The sequence below is a fragment of the Nicotiana sylvestris genome, chromosome 5 (genome assembly GCF_000393655.2).
Source record: "Nicotiana sylvestris chromosome 5, ASM39365v2, whole genome shotgun sequence".
NCBI classification, from domain to species: Eukaryota; Viridiplantae; Streptophyta; class Magnoliopsida; order Solanales; family Solanaceae; genus Nicotiana; species Nicotiana sylvestris.
Window position 1 is genome coordinate 177,755,110 of NC_091061.1, and position 21,572 is coordinate 177,776,681.

At 36.5% G+C, this 21,572-nt stretch overlaps 1 protein-coding gene across 1 annotated transcript; it reads right to left on the minus strand.

Annotated features, from left to right (window-relative positions):
* Positions 1–9,581: 9,581 nt before the first annotated feature.
* LOC138869711 (uncharacterized) lies at positions 9,582–10,367 on the minus strand. The gene has a single exon (XM_070147360.1). It carries the CDS (start codon positions 10,365–10,367, stop codon positions 9,582–9,584), a length of 786 nt encoding a protein of 261 aa, XP_070003461.1.
* Between the last annotated feature and the right edge of the window lie 11,205 nt (positions 10,368–21,572).

A 21,572-nucleotide genomic window follows, 5' to 3' on the forward strand; every position in this document is an offset into this window, starting at 1 on the left:
CGAAATACCGAACCGAAATTCTTACGTACCGAACCGAAATACCGAATGCCCACCCCTAGTGAGTCGGGTCCCAGAATGCGACCAGGGCCTTTATGATATCCCCTCTAGGATTAATCTTCAGCAACCCAGGGAGGCCTCCCAGGTATAGATTGATTGTGTTGCGTCCTGCCTCGCCCAAGTCATCCCACCACATACGCAATTCCAAAGGGATCTTGTTCACAATTGTTACGTGCGAAGTCTGACTTGTGCCCATTCTGCACATTTATTAGTGTGATTAAGTAAAAAAAATTATCTGACTCAACACATTGGCTATATATATATTATTTTTTTTATTTTTTCTTTGAGATTTAAAGGAAGATCCGGTTCCGAACACGGCCTTCCAGCACTTCGGAAATGAAGATTTTAAGGTTGTGAGGGTCAACCGACCAAAACTCTAAAAGATGATCAAAAGTGGCCGTTTACACAAAGTTAGCCTTCCGGCGTCACTTTCGGGAACATTCGGCTATTCTTTGTAAAAAACGGCATCACCCGACTTATTTATGTTGGCAATTAAAATTTGACATTTTTTTGGCTATTTTTGCAAAAGGGGAGGTTGAACCCGATGAGGGTTGCCTACGTATCTCACACCCTGTGAGAATCAAACCGGCGTAGTTTGGGCCGATAAAACAAACTTATTTTGAAAAAAAAAGAAAACTCCATTTTATTGGCAAATAAAACTATTTTTTCTTTTTTTCTTTCCATTTTCTCAAAAATTCGGCAGAGTTTCGACATCATTTTCAAAACAAGTGATTAACCCTCGTGCCTATATTTCTCTTTCCTCAAAATATTCACAAGCCAGTCAGCATGCCAGTCCGAAGCAAATAAATGCACAAGTAGAAGCAAGTAAGATGCATCAGGATGGTCATTTTTTATTTTTGGTACACCTGTCCTAGTCAGACCCAACCCCTGTGTTGAGCCTCCAAAGTCAAATGCACGTGATGCAAACAAACGTTCCTACTAGGGATCCGGCATGAAACTGAGTTATTCTAGGTTCATAACCTGGGTATTTGTTCTAGACTGTGTACCCGAGCGGACAACTCAAGTCGAGGAGGGGGCTACGTACCGGAAACCAAAAGGCCATTCGGCTTAGTAACTTTTCCGACCTCTTTCTTATTTCAGGTATTGACACTAACAGAATAGGGAGTTTCGACCAGCAAAGACATCCCCGGAGGTAAGAAGAGAAGGGTTTCGGCACAGTTTATATACAGTTCAGATAATATCAAAGCGGTAAAAGCAGCATTTAGCACATTAGGCCCAAACATGTAACAAAATCAAATAAAGCCAAATATAACAATTTATCTAAGCTCGAATTCTGAAACCTGAACCAGAATTCTGGGTTCGATCCCCAGCAGAGTCGCCAGAGCTGTCACACCTCCTTTTTCGCTCGCGCCGCTTCAAAGGACGCGGTAGGGAGTTTTTTCCAATTAAAGGACAATCGAAACGGGATTTATTTATTTATTTCAGAGTCGCCACTTGGGAGATTTATGGTGTCTCATGTCACCGGTTTATCTTGAATCCCAAATTCGAGAAAAATATTCGACTTTTCAAATGAAGTCTGCGAACCAGAAATTCTAAGTAAGGAATTCTGTTGACCCGAGGGAAGGTGTTAGGCACCCCTGGATCCCGTGGTTCTAGCACGGTCGCTTAAATTGTTGTAATGGCTAAAATATCTGATTTTAATACATGTTCAAAACTATAGTGCAATTTTAGTTATTTACCGCTTTATTATTATTTTTTAAAGGAATTGCAACGTCGTGAAAACGCGTCTCGAACTACGTCACAATCAATGCACCAGTGGTTGTTGAAACATTTCGACTCCGTTAAGATTTAGATTTGGGTCACATAAATGTGCACCCGAGTTTAGGGAGATAACATTATTAAATACGCGCCTAAAGATACTAACGCATTATTATTTTGGGAAGGCCGCAAAATTCGCTAAACGGCATGTCCCGAAATCTAAGCATTTAAAATAACCATCTATTGAGGGCCCCGCAATTTATGCATTTTATTTTGGCGAGGCTCGTCTCATTTTATTAAAGAGCAATCCTAAAGTGTCTACATTTTTGCTATTTGAGTTTGTCTCTAAAAATAAAATAAAATAATCCTAGTTAATTACGTGCTTGATAAGGCTATCACTTATTCATCGGATTAAAGCAAACGTAACGGGAAAACTGCAATCAAACTTGTGTAAAAGGAAATTATTTCATGTCTTATTCTATAAGTCAACTTCGAAAGCTGAAATTACAAAGTGCATACAGAATTGTTAAGGTCTTCAAAACTAACCATTCTCCAAATTAATTCAAATTAACATTCCTAAAATTGGTTTAAACTGTTGGAATTAAAGGTTAAGAAATGTTATCAACATGGAATCAAATATTGACCTATATGCTGCCTAACGGAATCAAACACTGCCTATTTAAAATCTGCCTCAAATACCTAAGAAAGCTAAAGATGAAATATGGCAATTAATCCCTTAATCTGATTTGTTCATTCTACAAATTACACGTTTAACTACATGGAATCTGTGGCTGACGACTATAAACTATAGTTTGAAAAACCAAACAGTTCCTGTTAAATACAAGACTACGTCATGCATTCCAGTTGAGATATAAAACTAGGCTATATAAATACACATATCTTATTAAACTATAAATACATCAGTAATTCATCAAAACACCCTAGCATTTCATTTTTTTACTTTCACATCTCACATCCACATCAGTATTGATTCGAAAGTATACCTGGTATTGAAATAAAAGAAGAGGAAGGTGAGAGATCAGCAGGGCAGTAATAGATGCAGCAACAGCAACAACAACCCAGAAACAGATTAGAACCAGCAGAAATCCAGGAATAAAACCAATGGAACAATTTTAACCAACAGCAAATTCAGGACCACAAGTTGCAATTTCAGAAGTACCAAACAGCAACACAGATACACCAGAAACCCAGGAATAAAACCAGAAATACCACCAGGAATCACATGCAGAAACAGAATGTATTCAGCAATGCGATAGAACAGTAGATTTTCTGGTTTTCAAACACTATAAGAAAAGAAGCTTGAAGCTTCAATGACACAGTAGCAAACTAGCACTGATTTTTAACAGTGGAACACTTTTCAGTTTTGTTTTATATCTCAACCCTCACTTTTAACTTTCTCCAATTACTGAATTTTTAGATGTTTAAAATTCAGCCTATTCAACTCTAAAATTACTGAATTCTGATGATAAAATCCAGCAAATTTTTAACTTGAACTATGAATGCTTTCTCTTTCTTCAAAGTTCAGTTTTCATTCTCTTCTTCTTAATTCTCTTCCTGCAATTCTCACTCTCTCCCCCTTTTAAAATCAGTCCCCAATACCCTTTTTATACAAATCTGCCCTCTTTCAACTTACTGTCCGACCCTTTTTCTTATTCAAATCAGAATTTTCCACTATAATTCCACTAAGGAAAGCTTTTCCTTAAATTCAGCCCCTCCACTCCCTTTGGTTCCACATTAGTGTATTAATTAATATTCCACTAACAAAGCACTAACACTAAAATATAATTCTAACTATTTCATTCCTAAATCACCCCTGAAACCCCTTAATATTACTGCCTATCAGCTGTATTAAAACTTTTAATTCTGAAATTTGTTCCAGCTAAGAAAGATTTGAAACTAAATCTGATTAAACAACTATAACCAATTCACAATCCTATTCAGACACAATGATTTAAAGTAGAAGAACATAAGAAAATCGAAATGGTATTAATCAGGGCAATGAGATAAACTATGAAGAACTGAACGATTAATCTGGTTAAAACAAACAAGACTGAAAATAACATGTTCAATTCATTACACATTTAACACATAAAACAAAAAAAATGGTAAACCTACTAGAAAAACAACCAGGAACTACTATCTAATTTTTCAAGAAAATTAACTGACGACACTTGATTAATCGATTATACAGGCCATAATGTACAACAATTATCGACAATCAATCAGAAGAATAAACATATGTGATTCGAGTATCATTTGACAGAAACAGTGAGTTGTAATACAACCAACTAATTGACGAAATTAATCACATAGATTATACAGTTTACAACATATACTTAAATAAACGATCAGAAGAATTCGACCAAATAAAAGGTCATTGAAGATGGATAAAATCAATCGATGAAAATTGAAAAATCAGTGAAACTTAAACTAAACAAATAAACAGATATAAACACAAAATAGAACAAAAGAAAGGAAAAATACCTTAGTGACAAAGATCAGAAACAGACGACCTTGGAACCAACTTGGATTTGGACACTTGGAGGTCGAACAGACCTTAGTCGAAGTGTTCTCAATTAAGAACACTTCGATTAAGGTCGATTAAACCCCAAATTCTCACTTAATTTGGACGGATTCCATGATTTGGAATTTCTAGGGTTCCGTTTTTTTTTCGATTTAGGGTTCGAACGTTTCTAGGCAGATTTGAAGGGAACCAGTGGTGGTTTAGGGGTGAGGGAGGTCTGGGGGTCACCTAGTATGAATTTGGAACGGATCGGGGTAGGTTCATGTTTGGCTTGACTCTTCAAACGAAGATTCGAGGAGTTTCAGGAATATTTGAAGCAAACGGGTACTGGATCTGTAATGAGGGTGGTCAGATGACTTAGGGGTGTTAATTTGGTAGTCATCGGAACAAGTGAGGTCTCAGACATACTCTTTGATTGAAGATTCGAGACATTGGGTAGGGATTCGAGGGAAACTAATACCAAATCTGGAAAGAGGATGTTGTGGGGAAGCTATGGTGTAATTTTGGGGTCGATTGGACCACCGGAACCGCCGTGAGGCGATTTCCGGTGCAAGGTGGCTAGCGGTGGCAGACATGTCTGGTCTCTGAAGATCAGAGACGAAGGTGGAAAGGGGGGGTATGGCTTTGGAGGTGTGGGGTAAGGATTGGGCTTATATATAGAGGGGTTGTTTTGATCTTAGCCGTTAGATCAATTAAGGTCAACGGCCAAGATCAAGGGTGTTAAACTACACGGTGTCGTTTTGTTTAAACAGGGGGTTTGGGTCGGTCTCAGATGGGATTGGGTCGGGTCATGAAGGAAGGCCAGGGAGCCATTAGATCAAAAGCAATGAACGGTCCTGATCAAACACACCTAAAACGGTGTCGTTTCAATTATGCAGGGGTTGAACTGGACCGTTTGATTGAAACAAATCAACGGCCCAGATTTGAGACTCAGAAATGACGTCGTTCGAGTCTTCTGAGGGACTGGTTGAAATGGACTGGGTCTTTTGAATGTTTGGGCCTGATTTTTGGGTCTAAAATTTTGGCCCAGATCTGATTGGCCCTATATTTTTAACTCTTTTCATTTTTTTCTTTTATTTAACAATTTAAACACAATTCCTAATTAAATTGTAAAATCCAAAATAAAACTACACAAATATTAATTAACACTTACAACAATTAGCACACAAATTAAGACCTTAAAAAAATCACACAATGACAACAAATAGAATAAAACACATATTTTTTATGATTTTCCTTTTAGAGTCAATTAATGGTTTAATTAATTCCTAAATGCATAATTAAATCCTAATTATGTATGTAATATGTATTATTATTTTTTTTTTGTATTTTTCAATTAACTACAACAAGGTAAACATTTACGGATAAAAACACAAATAATTATCCAAAAATAACACACAAATCCTAAAAATTGTACACCAAGAGAATTTTGTTTTATTTTTTATTTCTTTTGGAGTAGTTTTCGTGAAGCAAAAATCACGTGCTCACAATAACTTATAAAATTCATATCCGAACGGTACCCCCTATGAAAAATATGAGTGTTAATACAAATCCAATTAAAACATAAAATAAACAATGCTAAAGCGTAGAAAAATTGAAGTTTACCAGTCGTCTTGTGGATTATATAAAGTCAAAAAATTATTTTGTGGCTGCTCATTCGCCGGTGGTGACAAGTTTAAATCAAGGAAAGCTCTTTCATCAGCAATCTGTCTGGCGAAAACTGCTCTAGAATAACCACCAGATGACTGGGGGTTATCCCTACTATGCACACCCTCATTATTGGGAACATCTTCAATCTTGACGTATATTTTCAATAATTTTATTACAATAAATTCCCTGTATTCATCCGGAATCCGCAAAAAATCTCTAAGAGTTTCATCATCTTCGATGTTAAACTTAGAATAATAAGCAAACCCCTACGGAGTCTCTGAATACGTAAATCTACCGGTTCCTTTAAGGTTAACCGAATGCTTCCTCACACTCATCGTTTTACGTAACAACGATATCAATTTATTGTACTCCATTGTAAGCGGCAATTTAACATGACACTGTGGAGGTGAGCTATACCTCACTGAGTTATTCTCCAGCACAACCTCACCCCCTCCCCCAATGAAACCATTATTTTGTCTCTTCAGACATTATAAAAAAATGATTGATAAGAAGAAAAGAGAAGTATGAACGGAAGTTTTGAAGAAAGTATTGAATGGGTTTTTATAAAATTGAAACGCCTTTAAATAAGGCAAGTCCGAGCCTGGGGTGCAGAATTTTTTTATGTAAAACGCAGTATAATACCACATTTTATGTATTTAAATTATTGTTATGTTAGTTATCCGCATAACACTTATTGGTGGGCCCAAAAATCAGAGTAAAACGCAGTATAATAATACGTTTCAGTGTAAAATGCAGTATAATACTGCGTTTTACACTAAAAATTAATTCTCTGCAGTCCTGCAGAAGTGGGCCCAAATATAATAGGGAAATGTAGTACAATACTGCGTTTAAGTTAAACGCAGTATTGTACTGCGTTTTCCTAAAAAAAATTAATAAAATGTAGTATAGTGCGTTTAACTTTAATGGCTAACTTTCCATTAAAACGCAGTATTATACTTCATTTTATGTATTTATGTAATTTTTTTTAACAGTAGAAACGTATTTTGTGCCAATTTTGGCACTATTTAAGTTTCGAACTCTGAAGAGTGAGGCAACAAAACGTGAGGGATGGGGGAGATCGTGTGTGTGTGCATTGTAACGTGAGGGAGTGGGATTCAAACGTGAGAGTATTGTGGGGTAAAATGACGTGATGGGGAAGGGTTTTTTTTAGGGATAAGGGCTGATAGGCCTAGCTAGGGTCTCTTTTTTTTAATTAAAAATAATATTATTTTATTTACTTCTTTTTAAAAAAAAAGTAAAGTAAAATACATAAATAAAAATATGGACCCACTTCTTATAGACAAATAAAAGTAAAAGAAAAATTAAATATTTTGCATAAAATTTAAATAATACTAGGAAAAGATACCATAGCTTACTTATTAAAATTTTAATTAAAAGAAATCAGATATATATTTTGTATATTTTTATTTTCTCTATACAAATGGAAATAGAATAGAATTTGGGTGTGGTCAAAAATTAGGTGCACGGGGTTGAGCTTTATGTTGTACTTTTTTAGGATATAAAACGTCACCTGCAAATGAGTCAAATGGTCCTCTGTGTGCAGGGACTTAACTAGCATGTCATCAATGTAAAGTTCCATAGATTTGCCTATTTGATGTTCGAACATTTTATTAACTAGGTGTTGATACGTGGCTCATGCATTCTTTAGCCTGAAGGACATTACATTATAGTAATATGTACCATACTTTGTGATGAACGAAGTCTTTTCCTCGTCCTCCAGGTTCATTTGAATATGATTGTACCCGGAGTAGGCATAGAGAAAGGTAAGGATCTCGTGTCCAGTCGTAGCATCGATCAATCGATCGATGTTGGGCAGTGGGAAAGAATCTTTAGGACATGCTTTGTTCAAATCCTTGTAGTTTACACACATTCTAAGTTTATTTCCCTTTTTAGGGACTACCACTATGTTAGCTAGCCATTCGGGATACTTTACTTCCCTAATGGATCCTATTTTGAGAAGTTTGGATACCTCTTCTTTGATGAATGCATGTTTTACCTCGGACTGAGGTCTCTTCTTTTGCTTCACCATTTTAAATCTGGGATCGACACTTAGCCGATGGGTAGTTATCTCCGGTGGGATTCCTGTCATGTCTAAGTGGGACCAAGCAAAACAATCAATGTTATCGATAAGAAATTGAATGAGTTTTTTTTCTGAGTTTGGGGGTTAACCCCGTCCTCAGGTATACCTTTCATTTTGGGAGATGCTCGATCAATATGGCCTGCTCAAGTTCCTCGACCGTGGACTTCGTCGCATACGATTCTTCAGGGACATTGAAGGCTCGTGGGGTGAGAAAATCTTCTTCTTCGTCCTCAACAACCTATTCATCGGACACTTGTCCCCCTGGCTCAACTGAGGACATGGGCTGTGATTGCTATTTGGCCACATGTTCGTCCTTTGACTTTTTTGATACGGATAGTGCCGATACCGGTGCCAAGTCATGCACTACAAATATCTCCTTAGCTACATGTTGCTCTCCATATATTGTTTCACGCCATCCTTTGTTGGGAACTTCATCATCTGATGGAGGGTTGATGGCACCGCCCTCATGATATGGATCCATAGCATTCCAAGAAAGCATTATACCTCATGTCAGATTTGATGACATGAAATTTGGTGTCTTGTATGGTTCCGGCCATGTTGACTGGGAGGATGATTTCTCCCTTTGTTGTTTCACTTGCCATGTTAAAGCCATTCAAGACTCGAGATGTTGGTATGATTTGATTAAGTAATCCGAGCTGCTCCACGGCCATTGATCGGATTATATTTGCCGAACTACCTGGATCCACGAGAACACATTTAACTTGAACTTTATTTAAAAGGATAGAAATAAGCAATGCATCGTTGTGAGGCTGAGATAAGGCCTCGATGTCTTCCTCGATGAATGTGAGGGCGTCCTCGGGCATGTAATCCCTAGTCCGTTTCTCCCTTGTGATGGATACTTTGGTACGCTTGAATATAGGTCCTTGTGGGACGTCGACTCCACCGATGATCATGTGATGATATGTTGAGGTTCTTCAGGTTCATTCTTCCTGCCTGCATCACTCCTCCTAAAGTGATTCTTAGCCCGATCACTTAGGAATTCTCGAAGGTGGCCACATTGAATAACCTAGCCACTTCTTCCCTTAACTGCCTGCAATCTTTGGTCCTGTGCCCATGAGTACCATGATATTTACACATCAAGTTGGGGTTCCTCTGAGAAGGATCGGTCTGTATAGGCTTGGGCCATCTAGTATCTCTAATTTTGCCAATGGCTGAGACGATCCTCAAGGCATCGATGCTGAAGTTGTACTCCGATAATCTGGGTGCCTCTACCGGTCCTAAGTCCCTATCAAACCCGGTTTTACTCATGAGTCCCCGGGAACTTTGACCTCGACCTGCTCTTTGATCATTTCGAGGTATGTTACGCTGTGACATGTTCCCTCGATCCTCGACGTACGGCTGATATCTTTCCTTATTCGATCTCGACCCCCTGTCTGCATTTCCTGACTTCCTTGCTAGTAACCTGTTTGGATAAACTGAGCCCGAGGGGGCTCCTAACTGATCACCCTCGACCCTAATTTTTTATTGGTACCTATTATGTACATCCACCTAAGTTACAGTGGGATACTCGACCAAGTTCTGCTTCAGCTGCTTCGAAGCTATCGAACTTTGTTTATTTAGCCCTTTAGTGAAGGTTTGTACGGCCCAGTCGTCGGAGACTGGTCGTAACTCCATCAGTTCTGATTGGAAACGGGATACAAACTCCCTCAGCATCTCGTTCTCCCTTTGCTTTATTTTGAATACATTGGACTTCCTTGTTGCAACTTTTATGGCACCAGCATGTGCCTTCAAAAATGAGTCTGCCAACATGGCAAACGAATCAATAGAGTTCGGGGGTAGGTTATGGTACCAAATCACGGAACCTTTAGACAGAGTTTCCCCAAACTTTTTCAGCAAAACATATTCAATCTCATCGTCTTCCAAATCATTCCCCTTTATGACACAAGTGTATGTGGTGATGTGCTCGTTGGGATCAGTGGTTCTGTTGTATTTCGGGATATCTGGCATTCGAAACTTTTTCGGGATGGGCTTCGGAGCCGCACTTTGGGAGAATGACTTTTGCACGAATTTCTTCGAGTCTACTCCTTTCAAAATTGGAGGTGCTCCCGGTATTTGATCGACCCTTGAATTATATGTTTCCACCTTTTTGTCATTTTCTTCAATCTTCTTTTCTCCGGTCTCAATCCTTTTGGCGAGATCTTCGAGCATTTTCATAATCGTAGGGTCAGTCCCCAAGCCACTTTCATCGGGCCTCTCTAGTGCTGGTTCAATACGTCGTGTGTTCACTGGTTTAACTGTGTTTGGAATTCTATTCTGACTCTGAAGTTGAGCCATGGCGACTTGTTGGGCTTGCAACATCTCGAATATCACCTGAAGGCTGACTCATCCTTCTTCCATTCCTCGTGTTCTTTGGCCGTCGGGCCAGGCTTCCTTGTGGCATTCCTTACGGGGTTTGTGCCTGCGTCCGTATTTAGAACGTTGTGTGAATTGATATCAACTGGCTCCATATTTGGCACTCCCTCAGGGTTTATGGGTGGTACACCGACCCCTATACCGTTGATTTTCTACAAGACCTTCGACGACGTGAATAGGTGCATTCTGTGTGCCAGACATGTTTAAGCCTGAAATCAAAGAATCTTTGATAAGAAAAAGTATGAAGAATAACATGTGTTATCAGAAAACTAGCACTAAAATAATCACTATTATCTTTAGCCCCACGGTGGGCGCCAAAATGTTTACCTCGAAAAATGGGAGTAACAATTAAATGTGATTTGTAGTTCTAAAGATATGTGATTTATTCTAATACTAGTGAATATACAAGTAATATTGGGTTTAAGTAAGAAGAATTGATGAACCAAACTAGTGTTGCTAGAGCAATGAGGACCTCGAGCTCGATTTTTTTATGGGCCTCGAGGTGAGCTAAGAGCAATGAAATATGAACAATAAAGTAAAAACAATAAAGTTGATGAACACTTCCTGAGCACGGTAAACAAGAAAAGCTGAGTAGAATATTCTATTGCAGTGAATAATGTGTCTTTTACAAATGATTAAAGTCCCTTTTATATAGGAGGAGAAAACCCCAATATAGTACATTCCTAATTGTGATAAAAATTCTATTGGTACAGGTGTATAATAACCTCATACAGACATGTACCATTTCGTACAGATCTTATCCTTTAATGTATGCCCTGATCCACGTGTCCTTGAGAAATTCTTGCTCTTTCTTGAGTGTCCTCGAGATTGTACTGCCCTCGATGTAGGTCGTGTCAGGCCTTCGATCGGCTTCCTCGAGGTGTGTGTCCTTCAGCCGGGTCCGACCCCTACTTCGAGTCTCCCGGATTCGGACTCGTAGTCCAATTTAAGACTTCAAAATCGGGCTCTTTGATTTTGACCGTATAAAATTGGATTATTAAACACCTAATGATCTACATGTTATTAATATATAGATATATGACATATATGATTTCTTTTTATAGGCATAAGTCATAGATATATATGAGAAGGACGCCTTGGCGTAACTGGTAAAGTTGTTTTCATGTGACCAGAAAGTCATGGATTCGAGTCGTGGAAAACAACCTCTTCCATAAATATAGGGTACGGTTGCGTACAATAGACCCCCGTGGTAAGGCTGTATACAATAGACCCTCGTACCTTGCATATAGCGGGAGCTTAGTGCACTGATCAACCATCTTGTTTTAAGTATTTATATAAACACACATACATGTATGAGAGGAGTATGTTCCAAGTTATTCTATTAGAGTACACTGCTGAGAAATTATGATATGGAGATCAGTGCAAGAAAGGTAAAGGCAAAAGAACATATTCATCCGCCAATAGCAATAATATTATTGGAATCATATTAACCATTGCCAAAAATAGGAAAAAGACATTTTTTGAAAGGAAAAAAATGCTTTTGAAGAGAAGCAGAAACGGTTTTGGAGAAGCAGAAAAAAGTAATTTCTCTCTGAAAGCATTTTTTTAAAAAATATTTTTGAAAAAAATACACTTAGACGCAATTTTTAAAATTTTGGCCAAACAATAATTGCTGCTCAGAAGTGCTTTTCAAATTAATTAGTCAAATACAAACTACTTTTCACCAAAAATATTTTTGAGAAAAACACTTCTCTAAATAAGTTGAACTTTGCAGTTTGGTCAAACGGGCTATAAATCGCTCGTATGGGTGGACTAATGAAGTTGGAACGACAAAACTAGGTAACTTCTTTCCACTTGTCGAAGTCTAGTGCACAGAGCGAAGCAGTAGGTACCTTGTACACAAACTGGCACGGACAAATAACAGTGGAAAAGAAAAAAACTGAAATTAAAACTCTAAAGTCAGCAACCACAATCCCACAACCTTTTTAAGAAATTAATTTTATGTACTTCAAAGCCACAATACAAACAGCACAATAAACAAAAAACAAAAATCAATTCGGAGCGAACTGTGAAGCGCAAGTTTTGGTAGAAAAATAATTCTTTATACCAGTTTCTTTAACATAAAAAAGAAAAATTTTGAGATAAGACATAAATCTTCATACAAAAATTAAGTATTGGTAGAAAAATCAATTCTTTATACCAGTTTCTATACATAAAAAAGAAAAATTTGAGATAAGACATAAATCTTTGTACCAGTTTTTTAAACCAAAATAAAAAAAATCAGAGATAAGAACTAAATTTACACAGTTGAGTACTCTGTAGCTTAAGGTTCAAAACCAAGATATTTTAGGATTATAACTCTAGGATTAAAGAGAGCTCCATAATTTCGTAAGAGGTGTTATGAATAGCTTGTACATTGGATGCTACATTGGATGTCCATATTGTGAATAACTTAAAGATTAAATCTCCTATTTTATGTCCATCATCTTTATTTTTTATGCCTATAAAAGGTCATGTAATTGCAATGGAAAGATACACCAAAGTGTTCTCCCTTCTTTTTATCTCTTCTTATTTATATTATACTGCATTGCTTTTATTTTATAACATGTTATCAACACGAAGCTCTAATTTTATTCTTAACTCCCGCTAAGTTGAGCCATATTTTATTAAGGTATGTATCATTATAATCATCTTATTTATGGCAGTACATATCATATGCTCACTGTTTGCAGATTACTTGTGCGCTTGGGCATCTTAAATAGTTTAAGTACATTGCAGTGATTAAATAACTATTTCCTTCCGTGCTCAACTCTTAGAGGACCTCAAAGTCATCAAACTAGCTATGCACTAATGTCATGGACTCCCTGGATCAAAACATATCTTTAAGGCATTTTGAAGAACTGTGAGAAATGAATTGACAAGCAATAATTTTTTAATTACTTTATATTTATTGGAACATATAAATAATGTTAGTCACGTTCAATTCTATTAACACATATATATCAATAATATAAAGTGAAATGAAACAAGTATGTAATTTCTACTTTATGGCAAGAATAAAATGAAATAGTAGATTGTTAACATGATATAGCTCTATTTTCATTTCTTTTACCTTAATCGTTTTGTTTTCATTAATTGTTTATTATTATAATTATTTCTCTAACTTATTCATCTTTTATGATAGTTTTCACTATGTCAAATTTATCAAAACTTGAATTTGTGGCACTTGACATCACCGGGAGGAACTATTTATCATGGGTTCTTGATGCTGAAATTCACCTTGACGCTAAAGGTCTTGGAAATACTATTATACAAGGAAATGAAGCATCAAATCAGGATAAAGTGAAGGCCATGATTTTCCTTCGTCATCATCTACATCAAGGGTTAAAAACTGAATATTTAACCGTAAAAGATCCACTTGAATTGTGGATTAATTTGAAGGATCGGTATGACCACCTAAAACTTACGGTATTACCGAAAGCTCAGTATGAGTGGATACATTTAAGGTTGCAAGACTTTAAAAACGTAAGTGAGTATAATTCTGCTATCTTTAAAGTAAGTTCTCTATTAAAATTATGTGGAGATACTATCACAGATGAGGATTTATTGGAAAAAATATTTTCTATTTTTCACGCTTCAAATGTGGTGCTACAACAACAATACCATGAAAAATGTTTTAAGAAATATTCTGAGTTAATCACATGCCTACTTGTGGCAGAGCAGAATAATACTCTATTAATGAAAAATCATGAAGCCTATCCCATTAGGTCAGCTCCATTTCCGGAAGTGAATGTTGTAGCAACATAAGATAAGTTTGAAAGAAAGCAAAATAATTGTCGTGGTCGTGGACATGGTCGTAAACGTGGACGTGGCAGGGGGCGAAACAATTATCGTCATTATGGTGGAAATAAATTGGAGAACAATAAGGGTTCTCAAATTAATCATTCAAAAGGTAAAGCTAGTATGTGTCACCGATGTGGTATGAGAGGTCATTGGGCACGCATTTGTCGTACGCCAGAACATTTTGTCAAACTTTATCAAGCCTCCCTCAAGAAAAAAGAAAATAATGTGGAGGCACACTTGACCTTTCAAAATAATGATGATGAAGCAGGTCCCTCAAATAAATATGATTCTAAGGCACATCTTGCATATAAAGATGATGATTTTGAAGGCCTAACAAATATTACTCATTTAGAAGTTGGAGACTTCTTTGAGGATATTGACTGAAGAACTAATCATCTTACTGGAGAATGAAGCTATAAAAGTTGTTATTTTTATGTTTGCAACTAGTTTATTTTTCTTGAGTGTATTTTCCTAATGCATCATGTGTTGCTAGTTTCTACATTCCTAATGTATTTCGTAATATTTTTTTTCTGCTTGTCTTTCATATTTCTTATGATGTACTATTTGTCTTTTTTTTTATGAAGAATATGAAAATTCCCCAGTTTTCAATTGGATTCAAGATTAATAAAGATGATATATGTCTTATGGATAGTGCTACAACACACACTATTTTAAAAGATAAGAGATATTTCTCTTATTTGGTAATGAAAGAAGCGAATGTTAATACAATATCCGGTAGTACAAGATTAATTGAAGGTTCTGGAAGAGCCAATTTATTACTACCAGGAGGAACAAATTTGGCTATTGATGAAGCACTATATTGTAGTAAATCTCAAAGAAACTTATTAAGTTTCAAAGATATTCGCCAAAATGGCTATCATATTGAGACTACAAATGATGAAAAGATTGAATATCTTTATATTACTACAATAATGTCCGGTAAGAAATATGTGCTTGAAATGTTACCTGCTCTTTCCTCCGGCTTATACTACACAAGTATTAGCAGGATTGAAACACATGCCGTAGTAAACGAGAAGTTTACTAATCAAGATAATTTTATTATTTGGCATGACCGGTTGGGCCATCCTGGTTCTAATATGATGCGTAAAATAATTGAGAATTCACATGGACATGCAATGAAGAATCAGAAGATTCTTCAATTTAAGGAATTCTCTTGTGCTGCATGTTCTCAAGGAAAATTAATTATTAGACCATCAACTATTAAAGTTAGGATGGAATCCCCTGCATTTCTGGAACGTATACAGGGTGATATATGTGGGTCCATTTACCCTCCATGTGGACCATTCAAATATTATATGGTTTTGGTAGATACATCTACAAGATGGTCACATGTGTGCTTACTATCAACTCACAATATGACATTTGCGAGATTGTTGGCTCAAATAATAAAGCTAAGAGCACAATTTCCAAATTATGCAATTAAGATAATTTGTCTTGATAATGCTGGTGAGTTTACATCCCAAGCCTTTAATGATTATTGGATTTCAACTGGGATAACAATTGAGCATCCGGTTGCTCATGTTCATACACAAAATGGTCTAGCAGAATCATTGACTAAATGCCTCCAATTAATTGCTTGACCAATGCTTATGAGAACAAAACTTCCCATTTCAGTATGGGGTCATGCTATTTTGCACGCAGCAACACTTGTGCGGATAAGGCCCACAAGTTATCATAAAGTCTCCCCATTGCAATTGGCTTTTGGTCAGGAGCCAAATATTTCCCATCTTAGGATCTTTGGTTGTGCGATATATGTTCCAATTGCTCCACCACAACGCACAAAGATGGGTCCTCAAAGAAGGTTGGGGATATATGTTGGATATGAATCTCCTTCTATTATAAAATATCTAGAGCCTATGACTGGAGATTTATTTACGGCAAGATTTTCTGATTGCCATTTTGATGAATTAGTATATCCAACATTAGGGGGAGAAAATAAGCAGCTGAAAAAGAAGATAGATTGGAATGCATTATCACTATCTCATTTAGATCCTCGAACAAATCAATGTGAACAAGAGGTTCAAAAGATTATTCATTTACAAAATATTACAAATCAATTGTCAGATGCATCCGCTGACCTACCAAGGGTGACTAAGTACATATTCCAGCTACTAATGCTCCAATTCGAGTTGATATCACGGAAGAACAATTAATTAAAGCAAATGAGTCTAAGTGATGCTTGAAACGTGGTAGATCAATCGGTTCTAAAGATAAAAATCCTCGAAGAAGAAAAAGAGCGAGTGATCAAAGTGAACATAACACAGAGGTAGTGGCTCAAGAAGAGCCCCAAGACGTAACAAATGATAAGACCTTAGGGGAGGTCCTGGCACCTGAAATAATGAGAATGAAGAGATATAAATAAGTTATGTCTCAACCGGAAAAAGATGGAACCGAAATAATATTGTTATCAATAACATTTTTGCTTATAATGTTGTTGTTGAAATAATACAACAAGATGAGGATATTGAACCAAAATCTGTCAATGAATGTAGACAGAGAAATGATTGGCCAAAATGGAAAGACGCTATCCAGGCAGAGTTAACTTCACTTGGAAAACGTGAAGTCTTCGGACCCATAGTTCGAACACCTGAAGGCATAAAGCCAGTAGGGTATAAATGGGTTTTTGTGCGAAAACGAAATGATAAAAATGAAGTCGTTAGATATAAAGCACGACTTGTGGCACAAGGGTTTTCCCAAAGGCCTGGAATTGATTATATGGAGACATATTCTCCTGTAGTGGATGCTATCACCTTCAGGTATCTCATAAATATGGCAGTGCAAGAAAAACTTGATATGCATCTAATGGATGTTGTTACAGCCTATTTGTATGGATCATTAGACAACGAAATTTTTATGAAAGTACCTGAGGGATTTAAAGTGCCAGAAGCATATAAAAGTTTTCGAGAAACTTGTTCAATAAAGCTTCAGAAATCTTTATACGGATTGAAACAATCAGGTCGTATGTGGTACAATCGCCTGAGTGAATACCTGTTGAAAGAAGGGTACAAGAATGATCCAATTTGTCCTTGTGTCTTTATAAAAAGGTCTGGATCTGAATTTGTTATAATCGCCGTGTATGTTGATGATTTAAATATCATTGGAACTCCTGGAGAGCTTCCAAAAACAGTAGACTGTTTGAAGAAAGAATTTGAAATGAAAGATCTTGGAAAGACAAAAATTTGTCTTGGTCTATAAATTGAGTATATGAAAGATGGAATATTTGTCCATCAATCAACATACACCGAAAAGATTTTAAAGCGATTCTATATGGATAAAGCACATCCATTGAGTACCCCGATGGTTGGGAGATCACTTGATATAAAGAAAGATCCATTCCGACCTCATGAAAATGATGAAGAGCTTCTTGGTGTCGAAGTACCATATCTTAGTGCAATTGGGGAATTAATGTATCTTGCCAATAATTCCCGACCAGATATAGATTTCTTAGTAAGCTTATTGGCAAGATTTAGTTCTTCGCCAACACAAAGACACTGGAATGGTATTAAACATATATTCAGATACCTCCAAGGGACCATTGATATGGGTTTATTTTATTCAAATGAATCCAAACCATCATTGATTGGTTATGCAGATACAGGATATTTGTCTGATCCACACAAAGGTCCATCTCAGACAGGCTATTTATTTACAAGTAGAGGTACAGCCATACCATGGCGTTTGACAAAATAAACTATGGTTGATACTTCTTCAAATCATGCAGAGATAATAGCCATTCACGAAGCAAGTCGAGAATGCATTTGGTTGAGATCTATAACTCAACACAATAGTGATAATTTGGTTGATCTGTTCACTAAGGCATTACTAACCTCAATATTTGAAAAGTTGATATATAAGATTACAATGCGTCGTCTTCGAGACATTAAGTGATTTTTCATCAGGAGGAGTAACTACACGTTGTACTCTTTTTCTTAACCAAGGTTTTGTCACACTGGGTTTTCCTGGTAAGGTTTTTAATGAGGTAGCAAGCAATGCATATTATAAAGAACTATGTATATCCCAATATTTTTTTTGTAAGTTCTTAATGAGGCACATTATCTTACATGGACATCCAAGGAGGAGTGTTATGAATAGTTTGTACATTGGATGCTACATTGGATGCCTATGTTATGAATAACTTAAAGATTAAATCTCCTACTTTATGTCCATCATCTTTACTTTTTATGCCTATAAAAGGCCATGTAATTGCAATGGAAAGATACACCAAAGTGAAAGAAGAAAACACTTCTACCTTCTTTCTATCTCTTCTTATTTATATTTTATTGCATTGCTTTTATTTTATAACAAGAGGAAGTATTTATAGACGAGAGGCTTTTTCCTGTTGGGCTCATGGATTTGACCCGTTTTGATTTTCACCCGATTAGTTAGACCATTAACCAAGTAGATAACCTTGCTCTTGTTGAGAAAAACTCATCACTCTCTAATTCCTCTAATTTTCCCTCAGTTGATCAGAGAAACAAGGGAAAGGAATGTTCAATTGAAGAAGAAGAAGAGGACACTGGTTTTCAGACAAAGCAAAGGTCTTCGGAGTTATCTAGAAATGACAAGGATTCATTTACACAATTAGGATTCACACGTGGAGCTCCCTCAGCAAATCACATGGCACATGATAGAACAAATCCTCCCCATCCAGATTAGAGAATTTTTCTTTTTCTATTTTTTCTATCAGATTATTCTCACATGTGTGAGATGTGTGAATAAGCATTATAAATAATAATAATAATAATAGTGGTTAGTTAGTTATTCTCATAGCATATAGGATTTAGACAAGTGTACATTCTTTTATTCTTTCTAGATAGGACAACTTGTATATATAGGTTGATGATTACACAATGGAATACAGAGAGAAAATTCCTAAATTTTGTCTTCTTCTTTTACAATCTTTCATGGTATCAGAGCAATGAAACTCGATACATTCTTCTCTTTGTTCTATCTTATTTATTCTCTTCATCGTCATCATCATTCCTGATAACACTGAAACTACTGTCACCCAAACTGGATCTGGAAATGGAGTAATCTTCGATCCAAACCATCCCTACTTCCTCCATTCTTCTGATGCACCTGGAATGACTTTGGTGAATGCAATCTTCACTGGTAGAGGTTTCCAGGGATGGAGGAGGTCTGTGCCAATTGCACTTTCAACCAAGAATAAGTTAGGCTTTATCAATGGAACTTGCCCAGCTCCAGTTTCTACTTCCAAGAATTTTCAGCCTTGGAGTAGATGCAATGACATGGTCATCTCTTGGCTTCTAAACTCCCTCTCCAAAGACATTGGAGACAGTGTTATTTACTCAAAATCTGCAAAGGATTTGTGGAACAGCCTTGAACATAGGTTTGGACAGTCAAATGGTACCAAACTCTATCACATGCGCAAAGAATTATCAGGGTTAGTTCAAGGAACAACTAACATAGTAGGATACTTTACGAAACTCAAACATTTATGGGATGAGCTAGATTCTCTGAATTGTGATGTCAAGTGTCTATGCTCTTGTGTTTGTGAGGGAAAGGAAAAGTTAGAAAAGTCCTTAGAAGATGAAAGACTCATTCAATTTCTCATGGGATTGAAAGATTGTTATGGACAAGCTAGAGGAAATACCTTAATAATGAACCCTTTGCCCAACATCAATCATGCATATTCCTTGGTTCTACAAGATGAAAACCAGAGAGAAATCTATGCAAACCCTCCAATCTCTGTTGATTCATCATCTTTCATGGTGGGAAATCAAGGTAATTTTATGGCTCAAAGTAACTATCCACAGAAAAATGGAAAACTGACAAAAAGGAATTTTGGACAAATCCAGAAGAATCATATGCAGAAACCTGAAAATCTAACACAGAAGAACCCAACCTTCAAGGGAAAGAAAACCAAATTTAATCCCAATGTGTCTTGTAGCTATTGCAAGAAGATAGGGCACACAATCAATGACTGATATAGAATCATAGGTTTCCCTAAGGATTTTGAGTTTACCAATACCAAAGGAAGCCAGTTTCAAGTTAGGGGAAATGGGACATTTTCAGCTGAAACAACAGAAGAACACAATAACAACTGCAGTGAGCCTTTGTCTCAGCACATCTCCAAAGATCAATTCTCACAGTTAGTGCATCTAATCAAGCAGGTTAAGGTTGGGGATGCAGGAAGTTCTAATCCAGAGATCAATGCAAATGTTGACGTTGGTACTATTATTAAATATAATGGTTCCTATTTTTCAGTTTTTAACTCTAGTACTTGGATTATTGATTCAGGGGCTTCAGAACACATGTGCTTTGACTCTAATGCTTTCCTATCTCTAACTTCTTTACCCTCTCCACTACATATTAATCTTCCTAATTCCTTCAAGCTAATAGTCACTCATGCAGGCAGAATTCTTATATCTCCAGAATTCATTCTGAAAAATGTTATGTATGTCCCTAGCTTTAGATATAACTTTCTATCTGTCAATAGGTTTTGTCTACAGTTTCATTGCATCATTTCACTTACATCTAGTCAATGTTTGTTACAGGCCCTTTTAATGAAGAGGCCTCAAGTTTTTGGTAAAGCAAAGGAAGGATTATACATGTTGGAGCCTAGAAAAGTTAGATATAGTTCACAACCTAATGTAGTTTCATTTTCCAATCAGAATGATGTCAGTCAAGTTTCAGTTTCCTTTCCTATTTCTGCAAGTGCAATCTCTAATGTAAATCTTTGGCACAATAGATTGGGGCATTTGTCTTTCCATGCAATGAAACAGTTCAATTTTATTTCAATCTCTTCTAATTCTGATTGTTTTTGTGATGTATGTCCTAGAGCTAGGCAAACTAGACTCTCTTTTCCTTTAAGTCAAAAAACATCCAAAAGAATATTTGAGTTGATTCATGTTGATACTTGGGTTCCTTACAAGGTGCCTACCTACAATGGTTTCAAATATTTTTTAACCATAGTGGATGGCTTTAGCAGAGGTACCTGGACCTTTCTGCTAAGTACAAAGGGGAATGTATTTGCAGTTTTAAAGAATTTCTTCATCATGGTTGAAAGACAGTTTGGGGTTAAAGTGCAGAAATTAAGGACTGATAATGCATTTGAATTAGGGAAGGGTTCACAAGAAGCAGCATTTCTGCTTTCTCAAGGCATTCTTCATTAGACAAGTTGTGTGGGAACCCCTCAATAAAATGGCATTATTGAAAGGAAACACAGACATCTATTGGAAATAGCTAGGGTTCTACTGTTCCAAATCTTTGATTAATTTGTTCAAAAAAGTTTTAATATCTTTTGAGTCAAACAGAAAGTAGTTTAAAATCGTTTTCAGA

What these genes read in the sequence shown, in the direction of transcription:
- LOC138869711 (XM_070147360.1), bottom strand. Translation starts at nt 10,367, where the DNA reads ATGGCTCAACTTCAGAGTCAGAATAGAATTCCAAACACAGTTAAACCA.